Source organism: Trachypithecus francoisi, unplaced genomic scaffold (assembly GCF_009764315.1).
Source record: "Trachypithecus francoisi isolate TF-2019V2 unplaced genomic scaffold, Tfra_2.0 Lachesis_group3, whole genome shotgun sequence".
NCBI lineage: Eukaryota > Metazoa > Chordata > Mammalia > Primates > Cercopithecidae > Trachypithecus > Trachypithecus francoisi.
Genome location: NW_022681468.1, coordinates 4,830,835 through 4,849,103, shown reverse-complemented (window position 1 = coordinate 4,849,103; position 18,269 = coordinate 4,830,835). Strand labels below are relative to the sequence as shown.

The following is an 18,269-nucleotide window of genomic DNA, read 5'->3' as shown; positions in this document are numbered from 1 at the left end:
GTAAATTTTGAGATCAGGTTGTGTGACTCTGCTATAACCTCTTTCTTCTCTTTCAAAATTGTTTTGACTATTCTAGTTCTTTTACCTTTCCATATAAATTTTAAAATCAGCTTGTTATCTACAAAATATTCTCCAGGGGTTTACCGCACATGCAGTGAACATGTAGACTTGGAGACCATTGACCTCTTAGCAGTGTGAGCTTTGCAACCCGTGTACACAGCATGTCTCCCCATTTTGGTCTTCTTGTTTTGTAGTTGTCAGCAAACAGATGCTATAAATATCTTCTTAGACTCATAAATTAGTATTTTGGTTTTTAGTTGTCGTTGTAAATAGATCTGTTTATTTTCCATTTGTAATTGTTTATTGTCTTTTTTCTTGTAATTCTATCAGGTTTTGCTTCATGTTATATATATTCGTATAAATATTTAGCATATATCCACTTGGTAAATTAACTCTTTTACCACAATAGATATGACTGTATTCCTGGTAATATTATTTGCTCTGAAATCTACTCTGACCTTAATGTAGCCATTCCAGCATTCTTTTGACTAGTGTTGGCATGGTATGTCTTTTTCTTCCCTTTTACTTTTGATCAGTTTGTATCTTTATACATCAAGTGGGCTTATGATAGCATATCGTTGAGTCTTGCTTTTTTTTTTTTTTTTTTTTGAGATGGATTCTCACTCTGTTGCCAAGGCTGGAGTGCAGTGGCGCAATCTCGACTCACTGCAAGCTCCGCCTCCCGGGTTCACGCCATTCTCCTGCCTCAGCCTCCCCCGAGTAGCTGGGACTACAGGCACCCACCACCACGCCCAGCTAATTTTGTATTTTCAGTAGAGACAGGGTTTCACCATGTTAGCCAGGATGGTCTCAATCTCCTGACCTTGTGATCCGCCCGCCTCGACTTCCCAAAGTGCTGGGATTACAGGTGTGAACCATCATGCCCGGCTGAGTCTTGCTTTTTTATTCAATCAGACAATCCCTGTCTTTCGGGGTGTTCAAACCATTGATTTTTCACGTGATTATGAATGTACTTGGGTTTAAATATACCATGTTCGTATTTTTTTTTTTCTATTTGTCCCACCTGTTTATCATTTCTCTTTCCTCTTTGTCTGCATTTTTTTGGATCAATTGAGTACTTTTTATGATTCCATTCTATCTCATTTGTTGGCTTTTTTATGATAACTCCATATTGTTTGATTTTAATTGTTACTCTTTTCTAGAATACACCTTTAACTTATCACACTCTACCTTCAAGCGATAATGTACTATTTCGTATAGAATAGAAGAAATTTACAACAGTATACTTCTATTGCTCCTCTTCCAGCCTTTCCACTATTATCATACATTTTAGTTAGTATGTTATAAACCTCACAATCTTATTGTTTTTGTTGTAAAGAAATTTAAGTGATTTTTTAAAAATCTTTTATATTTACCCAGATAGTTACAATTTTCAGTGCTCATCATTCCATTGTGTAGATTCAGATATCCATCTGATATCAGTTACCTTCTGCTTGAAGGACTGTCTTAATATTTCTTATAGCACAGGTCTACTGATGATGAATTATTTTAGCTTTTGTGTATCTGAAAAAGCCTTTCTTTTCTTTTGCCTTTTTTTTTTTTTTTTTTTTGAGACAGGGTCTTGCTCTGTTGCCCAGACCAGAGTGTAGTGGTGCAATCACGGCTCACTGCAGCCTTGACTTCTGTGCTCAATCAGTCCTCCCACCTCACCCCCCAACCCCAACTCTGCCCCAGTAGCTGGGATGAGAGGCACATGCTACCATGTCCAGCTAATTTTTTTACTTTTTGTAGAGACAGGGTCTCACTAGGTTGCCTAAGCTGGTCTCAAACTCCTGGGCTCAAGCACTCCTTTCATCTTGGCCCTGCCAAGTACTGAGATGACAGGCATGAGCCTGGTCTTGCCTTCAGTTTTGAAAGATCTGCTTGCTGGTATAGAATTGCATGTCAACCATTTTATCCTTGAAAAACTTTTGCTCGCCTGTTGTCTTGCTTGCATTATTTCTGACGAGAAGTCTCCTGCCATTCTTTTCTTTGTTCCTTTGGACATAATATACCCTTTCCCCCTCTGGGAGCTTTCAAAATTGTCTCTTCTAATGCTCTTTTTAAGCCATTTGATTATGATGGGCCTTGGCACGGTTTTACTTCATTTTTCCTGTGTTTCGAACTTGTTTATAATTTTCATCAATTTGGGAAATTGTTTAACCATTGTGTCTTCAGATATTTTTTTCTGTCCCATGACCCTTCCTCTCCTTTAGAGACCCCAATAACGTGTATTAGGCTTCGTAGAGTTGATGCTGATGCTCTCTTTCTCTTAATTCTTTTTTTTTTTTTTCTATGTTACATTTGGATAGTTTCCTTTGCTGTCTTCAAGTTCTTTAATCTTTTCCACCGTGTCTTTTCTGTTAATTCTTTTTTTTTTTTTTTTTTTTTTTTTGAGACGGAGTCTCGCTCTGCCACCCAGGCTGGAGTGCAGTGGCCGGATCTCAGCTCACTGCAAGCTCTGCCTCCCGGGTTTACGCCATTCTCCTGCCTCAGCCTCCCGAGTAGCTGGGACTACAGGCGCCCGCCACCACGCCCGGCTAGTTTTTTTTTTTTTTTTTGTATTTTTTAGTAGAGACGGGGTTTCACCGTGTTAGCCAGGATGGTCTCGATCTCCTGACCTCGTGATCCGCCCGTCTCGGCCTCCCAAAGTGCTAGGATTACAGGCTTGAGCCACCGCGCCCAGCCTGTTAATTCTTATTACAGTAAATTTTTCATGTCACACATGTTTTTTTAATTAAGTGACCAAGTTTACTTAAGCAACTAGAGATCTATGGGTACATATTGTTGTTGTCATCTCTAGTGGTTTGATTTGCGTCTTTTTAAAATATCTTTCATGTCCTCCTAACTTTTTGGACACAGAATGCTGTATTAATATCCTTGTCTGCTAATTCCAACATTTGTGTCAGTTCGGTTTAGTTCCGTTGATTGGTTTTTCTTCTCATTATAAATCCTTTTCCTGCTGCTTAGCATGTCTGGTAATTTTTAATGGGATGTCTGACGTTGTGAATTTTGGTTTGTTGAGTGCTGTATGCTTACATAGCTCTGTTGATGTTCTTGAGATTTGTTTGGGGATGCAATTAAGTTACTTGGAAACAGTTTGATCCTTTCAGTTCTTGCTTTTAAGATGTTTTAGGCAGGAACAGTTATATTAAAACCAGAACTAATTATTCTGCACCACGGAGACCTTTCTGATTAGGAAGCCAGTGCCCCATGAATCATGAGTTGTTCCCATCTGATTGGTGGGAACAGACACTGTTCCCAGCCCGGAGCAAGTACTGGGTTCTCACGAATCCTTTCAGGTGCTTCTTTTCCCAGCCTGTAGTAGTTTCCTCACGCACATACGCTGAGCTGTACTCTGCTAACAGTTCAGCGACCTCCACAAATCGCTGTAGTTCTCTCTGTGCAACTGTCTCCTTTGTGGAACTCTGCCTTGCAAATTCGAATCCCATTTGACTGCTGGATCCCACCTGGGTTCTTTCTCCCTGTACTACAACCTAAAAATCTATCAAAGCAGGAGCCTGGGGCAGTGTGGGACGCACCTCACTTATTCCCATCTCTCAGGGATCACTGTCCTTATCCTTCATTGTCTGAAATCCAGTATCTTGAAAACCATAATTTTATATTTTTCTGCCCACGTATTAGGTTGTTTCAGGCAGTAGCATAAACCTCATCCTTGTTACTCCATCTCATCTGGAAGCATAAGTCGGCTTCATTTATAATAAATACTCAATAAACACTTGCCTCCATCCAGCCAGGGATGATAATACTAGCAAGTATTATCAAAATGGAAGACTGTTTGCATAATTTATAATGCCATAAGCTCATACATCGTTTGGCGGTTAGGGGCATGGCTGTGCATACATGACTGGGAAGTGATAAGGAGTTTATCTCTGAAACTTCCCTTCTCAGTTGATTTATATCACGTTGGGTACAGAGTATGTTGTTCTGCTATTCTAAAGCATTACTCATACCTTACTGCAAAAAGAAATGAGAATACATGATAAAGCAAATATATTTGAATGTTAATGGTGAAATCTAGATGACAGCTATTCACTATAAAATTATTTCACCTTTATTGCACTGAAATTTTTCATCATAAAAACATTGGGAATACATCATTCAGAATCTATGCAAAACTAATCTTTGGCCCAGAGTAAATAAGAGCACTTCCAAATCCAATGTTATCTTTAAATGACACTAGTTGAATTGAATTATAAATATTATGAGTCACTTCTTACATATAAATATTCTAAACTCAAAAAAATTTAAACTCAGGCTCATAACTATAAATGATTTGTTTTCTTACTTATCTGAAGTAAGATGATACTGTATATTGTTATGAAATTGTAGAAAATTAAAATATTCATTGTTTGAAAAGTTTAGACTAAATTTCCTTCATTAAGTGTTCTACAAAGGTTTGTAAGTTTTTTGTTTTGTTTTGTTTTGTTTGTTTGTTTTTTTAATTTGAGATAAGAGTCTTGCTCTGTCACCCAGGCTGGAGTGCAGTGGCACGATCTCAGCTCACTGCAACCTCCGCCTGCCAAGTTCAAGCAATTCTCTTGCCCCAGCCTCCAGAGTAGCTGGGATTACAGGCCTGCGCCACCCTACTTGGCTAATTTTTGTATTTTTAGTAGAGACGGGGTTTTGTCATGTTGGCCAGGCTGGTCTTGAGCTCCTAACCTCAGGTGACCTGCCCACCTCAGCCTCCCAAAGTGCTGGCTGGGATTACAGGGGTGAGCCACTGCTCCTCGCCCGTAAATTTTTATTTCCATATCTTTAACTGCTATTTAGGAACATATTTGAATAGATTGTAAAAATAGCAAGTTATTCAAAGTAAGAATTTTCAGTGTGGTTCTTTTCTTGACTGTCACATCATGGCATCTATTTGGAGGTGAAATCGATTCTTTGAAAGCAGATCTTGCTGTGGAGGAAGCGCGAGGTGGATTTGTGGGAAGAAGCCTTGGCTCTCCCTTAGCCTCGCGTCACTGCCGAGTACTCATTGTGCGCCGGGGAGACCTTACACCAAGGACTTCCCAGCCACCCAGTCATACTTGAGATAAATATTCCAAAGAAAATGTACAGCATCGTGGAAGAGCTTAAAATTAGGGGCCCAATTAGGACTGTAATTACTTTGCAGCTGAGATGTAAAGGTTTAATGAGACATTTTTCAGTTTCCAGGTAATTAATTGGTGTTGCAGTTAATAAGGTGACTGATGTGTGCTTTTCCCAGGATCCATTTACTCTCAGCAAGTGTTTGAGGACCTCCTAGGTGCCAGGCACGGTGGTAGGTGCTGGGATTGCTGTACATTTATGTTCTCTAGATGACAGCTGAGTTCTGGCGCCATGAAAGCAGATTCAAACTCACTTTACAAATGGGGAAAGGGGTAGTTTCTCCCTTTTAAGAATGCTACTACAATTTTTACTCTTCCACCTAAATTTTAAGTTAAGTTCATTGAGTTCATCAAAACTTCAGTTTAAGATTGTGTCTACTTTTTACATTGCTTTGTGAAGTTCCATCTTTGTAATATGATGTCATCCCACATCAAAGGTTCCTCCGTTTATTCGGGCATTCTTCAGTGCTTTTTATTAGAGTTTTCTGCTTTCTCCATCAAGGCCTTATAGCTAGGTCAGTAATTCCCAGGCACTTCATAGTTTTTGTGTCTGGGTAGCTGGAGTCTTCGTCTCTGTTTCTTTTTTGTAATTGTTTAATTGTTAGTGGAGAGGTGGTTGCTGTTGGTTTCGTATTTTTGATATTTGCATGTGGTAGTCTAGTTGTGACGGTCTGTCTGTTGCCTCCGTTTTCCAGCTATATCATTTGCAAACAAATGACAATTTTGTGTTTAAAAATACATGTATTGTGAAGGGGCTTACACATTCTGCCCTTCCCAGAAATGTATCTGTTAGCAATATGACTTGTAGAACCTAACAATTCTATCACGGGAGGAAGTGTTCTGCAGTAACTGTAATTTGGTCTTTGATGAATTCATTTGTTATAAATCCTGTTGAAATGAATAAAACAGAGAATAAATAACACAATAACCCTTGTGGTTTTGAACAAAGAACTGTAAATAATCAAACCTTTCTTTCCTGTTGCCTCTAAAGTTAGACTATCAGTGTTTTGTTTTTTTTGAAATGTATCCCTTCATGTCTTAAAATTTTTATATGTTACACTGCTGCAGTTATGTTATGGCATAAATATTTTATTACTTCACTCATTGGTAATGAATGATAACACATACAGAAAGGCTGCATGATATTGCTGAATTGTAAGAATTTTTTGTAAAGTCGCTTCTTGGGCCATTCTAGTTTACATCTAATTTAATAAATTTAGCAATTTGGAGAACATCTGCGGGGCTGATGTAAGTACTGAAAGTGGAAGTGTCAGGGAGGCAGCAGAAGCAGGTGCTTCCTGAGATTAACCAGAGTCGGTCCTGGCACAGATGGGGCTGTGTGAATCACATGCAGACATACGTGTGCACTCACGTGCGTGCCTTTATTTTCGTGTGCAGGTCAGTCACAAACGTTTGGGAAGTGCTGTGTAATGCTAACTGTTCGTGCGTAATGTTTTCCCATTTAGTAAGTGCTGTTGCGTGCGTTTTCTGTGATTCTCACTACAGCCCAATGCAAAAAATAAAAAAAAGGATTTACCTTTTTTTTTTTTTTTTGAGATGGAGTCTCACTCTGTTGCCCAGGCTGGAGTGCAGTGGTGCAGTCTCGGCTCACTGCAACTTCCACCTCCAGGGTTCAAGTGATTCCCTTGCCTCAGCCTCCCGAGTAGCTGGGACTCCCGGCACCCACCACCACACCCAGCTAAGTTTTTTGTTTTTAGTGAAGATGGGGTTTCACCATGTTGGCTAGGCTGCTTTTGAACTCCTGACCTCAAGTGATCCACCCACCTCAGCCTCCCAAAGGCTGGAATTACAGGCATGAGTCACCACGCCTGGCCTTTACCCTTTCCAACAGAGGAGAAAATTGAGGCTCAGGCAGGCTGTTTGTTCTGAGGTCCTTCTTCTAGGTGGGAAGAGGATGTAGAGAGACTGTTTGCATGAGGCTGTGCTGCCTTTCTTGGGCAGCGTGATTTCTGCGTCCTTACCTCTGGGTGCGCACTGGATCCGTAGGTCTCATTTGAGAGGTCACAGTGAACCTGTGTGCTGCACAGAAGACCCAGTGCTCCTTAGACCTCAGAGTTTCTTTGGTGTTCGCTGCATGACGTTGATGTCTTCCCTGTTTCCTCAGACCAGATCCATGCATCCAGGTAGCATGGCAGTGACATTTGCAGACGGACATCAGCACCCCGGGTTTCTGTACCTGAGGCTCCTGCCCCTGATTTGCCCCTGAAGCTTTTGTGCTAAGAAATGTTGCTAGGTTAGAAACCCAAGAATAATTTGAGGTGATAGACACTGTATGCTTTCTGTTCCTTTTCCCCCCAAAATACTACTTTTTATTTAATCTTTTCTAGAGATGTGTACTAAATTAATGCAATGTAATGTGGTAAGAAAAGTGTGTAGAAGTTAGAAGTGCAAAATTTTTTTCCTTACACATGAGAAATGACTTTCAATCAGAATTGGCTGGAATGAGCCTTCCTGGACCTAGCTTGGTCATCAGTCAAGGATGTCGTATCAGTCTGCTCAGGCTGCCCTAAGAAAATGCCACAGACTCAGTGGCTTAAACCACAGAAATGTATCTTCTCTCCATTCTGGAGGCTGGAAAGTCTAAACTCCAGGTGTAGCAGGGTTTGTTCCCTGCTGAGGGCCTCTTTCTGGCTTGCAGACGGCCACTGTGCCCTCCCATGGCCTTTGCTCTGAGCAAGTGCAGAGAAGGCAAATGCGAGCCTTCTACTATCCCTCCTTACAAAGACACTAATCCTGGAGGGCCAGGGCCCCCCTTCTGACTTCATTCACCGTTCATTGTTTTCTTTGAGGACCCATCTCCAAATCCAGCCACACCAGGGTTTAGGTCTTTAACATGAATTTGAGGAAGGGAGGCCACAACCATTGAGTCCGTGACAGATACTGAAGAGAGGACATTGTGTTAAGGGCAAGCTATGTGAGCCACCTTACAAGCCCTCAGCTCAGCATCCAGCATTCAGTGAGTGTGCAGGTGTTTGAGACGGGGCCTGACTGCTGGGCTGACTGTCACTGTGCGGGAGAGTTTCAACTGGAAACCCTAATCACTAGCTTTCCTGCTCGTAGAAACCACCAGTTTACTTAGGAGTCTCAGCTGACTGGGTGCCTTAGTCAGGGCTGTCCAGAGAAACAGCAGGAGAGACAGATTGAGATCTCAAGGACTTGCCTTCTGCAGTGGGTGAGTCCAGCGGGCAGGTCTGGACTCCACGGACAGGCAGCGGGCAGGAGACTTGGCCGTGGCGGACACTGCAGGCCACAGGTGGACTCTCCTCAAAGAAGCCACGGTTTGGGTCTCACGGGCTTCTCAGCTGACTGGTTGAAGCCCCCACATTCTCAAGGGTGATCGCTACTTGAAGTCCATTGATTCTTGGTGTTAACCACATCTGTAAAATGCCTTTACAGCAACACCCACAGCAGTGTTTGGACAGCTGGGCACTGTGACCTAGCCAGGTTGACACATACGGCCAGCTGGCACAGTAGGGGACATTTTACTTTTTTTCAGTTATCGCCTTTAACCATGATGGGTGCAATCACACTTTCCTGACCCTAAATACATCTTGGGCAAGTTGGTTAACTTTTTAGTAATCCCTGGTTACAGAAATCCAATCTAGGTTAAAGCTTTCATCTCAGACCCTCTCCAAATGGCATCTAAACCGCACCCCAGGCAGCCTGGCCAGGGAGGGACGTGCCATGGGAGAGGAGACGAAGCAGGGTTGGCTCCGAGCCCTTCTTGCCCGCCCTTCCCCAGGGCTTTGAGCAGAACCTGGAGCAGAGGGGAAGGGCAGCTGCCTGTTCTTCTGCTCACTTGCTCCCTGTGGCCTTGGCCAGAATGGTGGTCTCTTCCTCTGTGGCATATCTGTGACTCTGCGGCAGCAGGCCTCTTCCAGAGGGACAGCTGTTTCCTCTCCCCCGAGACCTACAGCCTCCTCTCTGGGTGAGCTGACTTCCCTCTCCCTTGGCAGCTTCCTGGGTGGTGTGGCCCTACAGCTCCTGCTCTGGCCTCTGTATCCCAGAAACCTCAGAAGTGGCGGCCCTGCTTTCCTTCCAGGCGCCATGGTTCCTCAGGCCCTGATGTCACAGGCTGTTCCCAGAGTCTCCTGCCAGGCATAGTCCTGTTCACAGATTCCTCTGCCACGCAGAGTTCATGCCCAGGCTCTGCCCTCCCCACCCTGTGCTCTGCTCCTGTCGGCACCAGGCAGGGCTCACAGCTCTAACCCACCGAATAACAAAGTGCCATCTCCCGTTCCTGAAGGTGACCCTGTCCTGTGGGTGGCTGGACCCTGACCCCAATCTTTTGGCTTTGAGAGAGAGGATAGAAAACCCCAGTTCACAAATGCCACACTCCCTGTAGGGGCTAAAGACTCAATTCAGACTTTCCTCTATCTACCCTTCATGGCCCTAGAAGATACGGAGAGCTTCGGCAGTGGCTGCTGCTGACAGGACCAGTTCTGTTACGTCTCCACACACTCTGGGAGGAGGCGACGGCCCGCCCAAAGTGTGTGTGTGGCCTTTCCTTAGTAGTTGAGCTCTTAGCATCTCCCTGTTCATATCTCTGGGCTTTGGGGTCAGGGTGCCAGGAGCAGCAGACTAGTCCCCTGTCTGCACCGAGTGCCTGTGGGCCAGCAACTGAGACAGGACCGTCCACCTGGCAATCACTGTTCTTTGGGAGACTCCTTGCAGTGACCTGTACGCACATCAGCTTCACAGAGGAGGGGACAGTCCCTGGAGAGTAGAAATTGCCAGAAATCATACACCAGTGAGAGTCAGGCTAACTCTTGGCTTTAGATTGCAGACTTTTTTCCTTGTACCTGTGTCTCAGGAACATTACTCATACTTTTACTAATAAAAGTTTTTTTAATTAGTTGTTTCTGGCTTTTCAGACCCTTTTTTCATCCCTGCGTTTCTACACTATCCGTGAAGGCCATTACAGGTGGTCTTTACGTCAGCTCCCCTCTGAGATGACACAGAGAACAAGCTCAGATGCTTGATGCTCAGAGCTTTTATCGCTGATGACTTTCTGAAAAATGATATTAAAGTTTGGAGTTCAGTATCAATACCAGTAAAGAAGGGAAGAAACAGGCAGGTGCGGTAGCTCATGCCTCTAATTCCAGTACTTTGGGAGGCCAAGGCAGGAGGATTGCTTAAGCCCAGGAGTTCGAGACCAGCATGGGCAACATAGTGAGTTCTTGTCTCTGCAAAAAATAAATAAAATTAGCAGAGCATGGTGGTGCATGCTGGTAGTCCCAGCTACTTGGGAGGCTGGGGCAGGAGGATCGTGTGAGCCCAGAAGTTGGAGGCTGCAGTGAGCGATGATGGCCACTGTACTCCAGCCTGGGCAGCAGAGCGACGCCCTGTCTTTAAGAGGAAAAAAGAAAAAGAAGGGAAGAAACAACAGTGGTAACATTGAGTATTAACTTGGTCTTTACAAGACTGGGTATCTAAAGCCAGCCAAGTTTGCCCTGGACGCTCTAGAAACATCTTCTCATTGTTGTCGTAGAGTCAGATTTTAATCTTTTATGTCAAAGGTTTTAATTTTGTGCTTCTGAGAGTGGTGGAACTGGGGCTTTTTGTGATCACCTGTAAGAGCCATTCACCAGAGCCCAGTTATCTAACTGGCATATGATCCGTCCAGAGATTCAATAAGGTAACCAATCATATTTAGGCTTAGTACAAAAGAGGACTGGGCACGGTGACTCACACCTGTAATCCCAGCACTTTGGGAGGTTGAGGGGGGCGGATCACTTGAGGTCAGGAGTTCGAAACTGGCCTGGCCAGCGTGGTGAAACAGTGGTGAAATCCCGTTTCTACTAAAAATACAAAAATTTACCACGCATGGTGGTGCACACCTGTAATCCTAGCTACTCAGGAGGGTGAGGCACAAGAATTGCTTGAACGCAGGAGGCAGAGGTTGCAGTGAGCTGAGTTCGCACCACTACACTCCAGCCTGGGCCGCAGAGGGAGACATTCCCTCAAAAAATAAATAAATAGACTTAGTACAGAATAAAAATAGGTTATAAATGTATGACATGGAAACACTAATCTTTTCTGTTTATGTCACTGATCTGTCAGTCTGTGTTATACAAGTCCAGACAGACTGAGAGAAATCTAACAGCCCATGCCTGGACGCACAGCTGTGCTGCCCCTAACAATCCTCTGTGCCCCAAGCAGTCCTTTCTCTGGAAATGATCCTAGCTTTTGACTCAGAGGTCGTCCCACCCTGCCTGTTGCTTTCCTCATCGTTGCGGATTGCAGAGGGTGTTGATGCCATTGTCACACGGTTCCTCCCTGCGTCATGCAGCCCTTGCTGTTTCCAGCATTTTCAGCTGTGAATCTCTGCTGTGTCCTCCTCCATCCCGTCCCTTTCTTACTCTCATTTTGAACATTTTCCTTGCTCTTGCACCCACTGGATAGTGTAAGACCTCAGAAGTCATCACTGTGCCATCAGCCTTTGTTGGTGTTGGTTGTCATTTAAAGTTTGACAGTCAAGAGTTCAAATGACTTTGGTGGTCAACTTTCATGCTCACCTGTCCAAAGTGACGTTTCCTGCTGCAGTTTTGATCCAGGCTGTCTTTGAGGACCCACACGGCTTCTGCGTTTTGAGGATATGGAGGAGCTAAGTTACCATGGGAAGCGGCTACTGTTAGAATTACCTAAGACTTTTTAAAATGTTCTCTGTCAATATTTTAAATGCCCTGGTTGTAATTATAGAATATGTGGATTTTAGTTTGCAGTTAACATGTTTCGAACATTACCACCTTCCTCCAATCCTACGGGAGCAGAATTTGACCCAGAGGAAGACGAACCAACGTTAGAAGCAGCCTGGCCTCATCTACAGGTATTGGGCTCTGGGGTGACCAGAATCAGAGGGCACCAGTGATGCATGGGAGTAGCCTGGGGTCCACAGAGCAGGCGCACAGGTCTGGGCAGATGGACCTCTCCTCCTCAGTAGGATGGTCCTCGCAAACCCATACATACAAGAAGAATATTTCAGCAGAATACAGTTAATATGTGTGTTTGACCACTTTACACAGCCAGTGAAGATGTGGAATTGTCGGTGTGCTCTCAGTGAAAATGGCCACTTTGTTGATGGCCGTTGAATTCAGGCTCAGAGGTCCTAAGCCGACAGTCTCCCAGTTTTTGGTATTCATATTTAATGTGTGCCTGCTGGGCCCCCAGGTCCCACACTGGCCACTGCCTTTCCCCAGGGCATTTGTAAGGCAGAAGGGTGGCTGGCAAGGAGGCACCAGGGTCAGCGAGAGCAGAGCAGGAGCCAGGCATGCGAGTGGGAGGGCCATCCACCCGTGACAGGCCTCCCACGCTGTCCTACCCAGTATGTCTGCACTGGGAAAGAATTGTCCCAGCTCCAGGAAGTCACGGTTCAGGGTCCACATCTTAGGGCCCTCTTACCTGCCAGCCCTAGAGTTCCTGTGCATTTGGTTGGCTCTGTGCCTTGGCATTTTGGGACACTCCTGGGCGACAGGCTGCAAATCCCTCCCCCCCCACAGAGTTGGGTCATGGCCTGGTTTGTGGCATCTGTGCCCTGTAGTCTCTGAACAGTGTACATCAACCATGGAGATCATTTTGTTTAAATGCCGTTTAAGCATCTGTGGGTCTCACCAAATAAAATAGTTACATCGCCATTTATCATTAAATTAAGCCATGTAATTTAGCATTAATTCTGTAGATATGTGGCTTTAAGAGGCTAATATTTGCAGATCAGTAAAGATTCAATTCCTGGTATATTTTAATCTCCATTCAATAAAATCTCATGTTATTTGACGCGTTGTTGTTGTTTTTTTCTCCTAGCTTGTTTATGAATTTTTCTTAAGATTTTTAGAGTCTCCAGATTTCCAACCTAATATAGCGAAGAAATATATTGATCAGAAGTTTGTATTGCAGGTAAGGTACAAATTAGCTGACACTCTGAAAGCCCTGACGGAGTGGTGACAGCCAGCCACTAAGTGTCTTTTTCTTCTCAAAGCTTTTAGAGCTCTTTGACAGTGAAGATCCTCGGGAGAGAGATTTTCTTAAAACCACCCTTCACAGAATCTATGGGAAATTCCTAGGCTTGAGAGCTTACATCAGAAAACAGATAAATAATATATTTTATAGGTAAGTCACATGTGGATGGCGTTGTCCTCGGATGTGGTGATGCTCACTTCCCCACTTAGTGCTCCCCCACCCCATCGTCTCCTCTGACAGGACTCAGCACGTGGAGGGGGTTTCTCAAAGCCTGTCTGTCACGTGCAGGTGGACCCCCTCGTGCACTGTGTGCGGTGGGCCGGCTGGGCTCATCCTCCCTGCCTCCCTCCCCTCTCCCCACAGCTCCCTCCTGAGCCACCAGGCTCCCCAGCGCCTCACCCTGGGTCCCTCCGTCGTTCCTGTTTCTACTGAAAGGTCTAGTTTCCCAGAAGTGTGGATAAATTGGTTCCATCCAACCCAACTGTGTTAGTGAAGGTTCTCTAGAGGGGCAGTACTCATAGGATAGATGAACATATGAAGGGGAGTTATTAGGAGAATTGACTCACACGATCACAAGGTGAAGACCCACAATAGGCCATCTGCAAGCTGAGTCCCAAAACCTCAAAAGTAGGGAGGCGGACAGTGCAACCTTCAGTCTGTGACCGAAAGCACAGGAGTCCCTGGCAAACAACTGGTATAGGTCCAAGAGTCCAGAAGCAAGAAGAACTTAAGAGTCCAGTGTTCAAGGGCAGAAAGCGTCCAGCACAGGAGAAAGATGGAGGCCTGAAGACTCAGCCAGTCTAGCCCTTCCACGTTCCTCTGCCTGCTTTATTCTGGCTGCACTGGCAGCTGATTAGATGGTGCCCACCTAGATTAAAGATGGGTCCACTGACTCAAATGTGAATCTCCTTTGGCAGCACCCTCACAGACATACCCAGGGACAATACTTTGCATCCTTCAATCCAGTCAAGTTGACACTCATGTCTGCCTCTAAGGCACCTGACTCCAGGATGGTGCAAGGTAGTGCGAGGTAGTGACACATCCTGGTGATGATGGGGACGGTATGACGGTGTCTTTCTGTGAGATAAGAGCATGAGCAGGTCCTACGCAGCCTCACTGCGGGGCCAGGGTGTGGACAGAGCATGGGCCATGGCCTGGAGAAGGGGCCAGGTGTCAGCCACGGCCAACGCAGACCTCAGGGTCCTTTCTTAGTCACCGTGACCAAGCACGGGAAAAGAACAGGGGCATCTGAGACAGATCGCAGATGAGACCCCCCCGATGAGACCCACAGCCCCGGCCCTTCCTGTCCCTTGCTGGGATCCCATGTCGGGAGCACCCCGCCCTTCCCCTCTGCGGTCATTAGGGTCGCATTCCCTCCCGGCCTCCACACCTGATAGGGCATTTTGGCATAAGAGCCTTTGACTCTGTGTGTGACTTTCCTTTGAACTCCTTCCAAATTCCCCACATCTCATTTATAAAATGGAGCCCGGTGCTGGGCATAGCCCAGACCTGACACATTAACTGGAACAGAGAATGGCGTCACTTTCCAAAATGTTATGTTTCTAGTTTATGTTTCTTGGTATCATGATTCCTTTTCAACAAGATCATTACTTGCCTGGTATGCTTATCTATGAAAACATAATATGCATGATTTAATTAACATACAACAGGTATAATTTAAATTTCAGTCGTCTTGACCTAAAATTAAAGCTCTACCTATTTCTGTTTTCTTAATCCTAGTAGGTTTTGTTCAGATAGCAGAGTCACAAATCTACTGTACACCTGCATTTAAGAAGTAGAAAATGTGTCATACCTTAACCTTACGAAATACTTAAATAGATTAGTATTCAAAAGTTATTACACATGATTTAGTTCAGTTCTCACTAAAGGTTTGGTGCTAGAGTATGGCATTTGTGTCTTTGTGCATGCGTTTAATAATCTTTTCTGTAATTGTCCTGATATATGCAATCAAAAGCAAGCATACTATCTAGATTCCATCATTGATTTGGGTCCTCATTGTCAGTACCACTACGTCCTCATTTCATGTGAGAAAAAAATAAGAAAGATCTTAAGAGATGCATTCAGCTCGTCTTAAGTTTTTTTTTTTTTTTTCCTTTTCTTTTCTCTTTTTTTAAGGCAGGGTCTCACTCTGTCACCCAGGCTGGAGTACAGTGATGCTATACTCCATAGCTCACTGCAGCCTTAAACTCCTGAGTTTAAGGGATCCTTCTACCTCAGCTTCCCAAGTAGCTGGGACTACAGGTGTGCCACCACATCTGGCTAATTTTTTAAATTTTTGTAGAGATGGGGATCTCACTGTGTTGCCCAGGCTGGTTTCAAACTCCTGGCCTCAAGTGATCCTCCTGCCTGAGCCTCCCAAAGCACTGAGATTGCAGGTGTGAGCCATCACACCCAGCCAGCTCATGTAAGTTCAATATAGTACAGCTGTGTCTTCTAAGAAAAAAACATTTTGAACATACTTGGTTCAACTTAACTGAAAATGTAAATATCAGGTTGCTGTTTATTTCTATAGTTTCTCATTATCGTCAGCTTAAGTGTGAGTTAAACGGTGCTGTCCATAACCCGTGGCGCCTGCTTTGGCACACAGTGGGACCTGGAGGCTGGGTGGGCAGGGCAGTGTGCCGTTCCTTCTCTTGCTGCATAACCAGCCATGGGTCATGCACCGTCCTCACCCGGGCCCTGCAGCGAGGCTGTGCAGCACCTGCTCATGCTCTTATCTCACAGAGAGATGCCATCAAACTGTCCCCGTCATCGCCAGGATGTCACTATCTCACACCATCCTGGAGTCAGGGCCCGCCCCCAGCTCAGTGGCTTCCGTCAGCATGGTCCGTCACTCCTCGTGATGCTGCCATCTGCGCTGGGCTCATCCAGACGGTTCTGCTCCGTGGCGTGTGCTGGGGCCAGAGGGTTCCCGGGGGCTGCTGAGCAGATCCCCACGCTGCCTCTGTGATGCCTTGAGCTCCTCCAGGTCGTGGGAGTTTCTACAGCCATGGCCACATCCAAGAGGGGAGAAGCAGGACCCCCAGTCCTCCTAAGAGTTTGGCTTGGAACTGGTGCAGAGTGACTTCTGCCCTTTGTATGGTCAAAGCAGGGCACAAGGACAGCCCAGCTTCAGAGAAATAAGTAGAATAATAAGTAAATAAGAAAGAAGTAGAGTAAGAGGTGTTCAGGAGTCACTTCTACCCTTTGTTCTGGCCTCACCTCTTCCCATGAGGCCAGAACACATCATACAGGCAGGAAAGGCATTTAGAATCCCTTCTGGAGACTTCTATAGCCAGCAGGTTCCCAGCTCAGTGTCTGGGGGGTCTGATTCCCTTTCTGCTGAAAGAGTGAGAAACGCTCTTGCTGGCTCCCAGGGATCTCTGTTTCCCTCCCATGGTGTCCCTGTTTGTCTTCTGCTGGAAAAGGAAGAAGGAAAAGAACTGTCCTTATTTTCTCTTTCTTCTGCCTACTTCAAAGCAGGTTTAAAAAATTAGAAATTAAGAATGTAGTAACGTTGATTTAGGAAAACAAAATGGCTTATAACAGCAAGCCACCCTTATGTAAATGTGAAAGCTGATGGAGCTAGACCAGAAGGGGTTCAGGGCTCTTTGCCTTGGAGGGGCCCAGAGCACAGCTCTCCAAGGCCCATGCGAGAGGAATAGTAAACTGAAGCCACACGGCTGCAGTGTGTGCAAAGGGAGCCTGCAGGGTGAGTTTGGTAAATTAAAGCGCCTCTCAGTGTAGACACACACACTGACTTCTGCTTGGGCGCAGCTTCCAAACCTCAGGGTAGGTGCAGGCTCAGGGACACCAGGGGAGAGCATTTTCTGTTTCTTGTCATGGCATCACGGTCGCTCCTGTCACCCACGGCACCAAGGTTTACCCTCGTGATGTTTCTCCCTCACTCTCAGGCTTTAGTCACATGCGTCGCTGTGCTGCTGTGTCTCGCTGCTAAAGGTTCTGCTTTCTGGCGCCTGCAAGAGCAGATCTCAGGTTTTTTTGTTTTGTTTTGAAACAGGGTCTCTGTTGCCCAGGCTGGAGTGCAGTGGTGCCACCTCAGCTCACTGCAACCTCCATCTTCTAGGTTCAAGTGATCCTCCCACCTCAGCCTCCCGAATATGTGGGATTACAGGCATATGCCACTATGCCCGGCTAATTTTTATGTATTTAGTAGAGATGGAGTTTTGCCATGTTGGCCAGGCTGGTCTCGAACTCCTGACCTCAGGTGTTCTGCCTGCCTCGGCCTCCCAAAGTGCTGGGATTATAGGCATGAGCCACTGTGCCCGGCCAGATTTCAGTTTTTCTAAGCTGGCCTTCCACCCTCTCCATGCATCTTGCCCACCCCACTCCACGTCACAAACCTTTGTTCCAGCCAGAGTTCTCCCTCTCCACAGTGCCATTTTTTTAAAAAATCTGTTAAAATCCTCCTTCAGGATCCAATTCAAGCACCACCTCTCAGTGCATTCTGATTGTTTGGGAACATAGAAATGTTAAGACCCATTCTTCAAAAATATTTCACGCCTGTGGATGTTAAGATCACGGTCACACTATTTCATTTGTTTCAAACAAAGTGAATGAAATTTCAGAGTTGAATTTTTTAATCTTCTCAAACTTATTTTTGACTTAGAGCTGTCTCTAATCAAATGGTTTTCATCTGATGGGCAGGATCTTTCAGACCCTCTCACTTCATGCAGGATACCCCCCGTGGGTAGCTCTAGACCAACCCCAGGTGCACAGGGCTTGAGGCGGGAGAGATTTCTTTGTTTCTGTAGGACCCCTTTTCGGAGAGGACATTTTCCTGTTTCCTGACATGTCCCTGTTCCCTCTCCTTGTCCCCAGTTTATTCAGCAGACGTATTTTCATCATCAAACAGATGCCAGGCTTGCTCCTAGTCCCGGGAACATAGTCACGAGAAGTCCTTGGCCCTGTCTTCGCGGTGGCCCCATCTGAAGGGAGACGGGCTGGCACAGAGGGTGGGGTGCATGTCTCGGGGGTCCCCTAGAGGCAGGCGCAGTGGACAGAGGCATCTCAGAGGAAGGGAGCTGGGTCTATCGCAGATGAGTGCTTCAGAAAGATCGCACCTGAGGCAGCACGGAGGATGTGCGTGGGTGTCAG

The 18,269-nt window shown here is 45.5% G+C and overlaps 1 protein-coding gene across 15 annotated transcripts in view; it reads left to right on the top strand.

The window, feature by feature from the left end:
* PPP2R5C (protein phosphatase 2 regulatory subunit B'gamma) overlaps window positions 1-18,269 on the top strand; it is a 174,640-nt gene that overhangs the window by 115,278 nt on the left and 41,093 nt on the right. For all 15 annotated transcript variants that reach the window (XM_033191290.1, XM_033191287.1, XM_033191291.1 and 12 more), the window contains 3 exons: window positions 11,914-12,024; window positions 12,996-13,088; window positions 13,171-13,301. In XM_033191290.1, coding sequence (XP_033047181.1) covers window positions 11,914-12,024; window positions 12,996-13,088; window positions 13,171-13,301 — 335 coding nt within the window. The remainder of the gene's footprint in view (window positions 1-11,913; window positions 12,025-12,995; window positions 13,089-13,170; window positions 13,302-18,269) is intronic.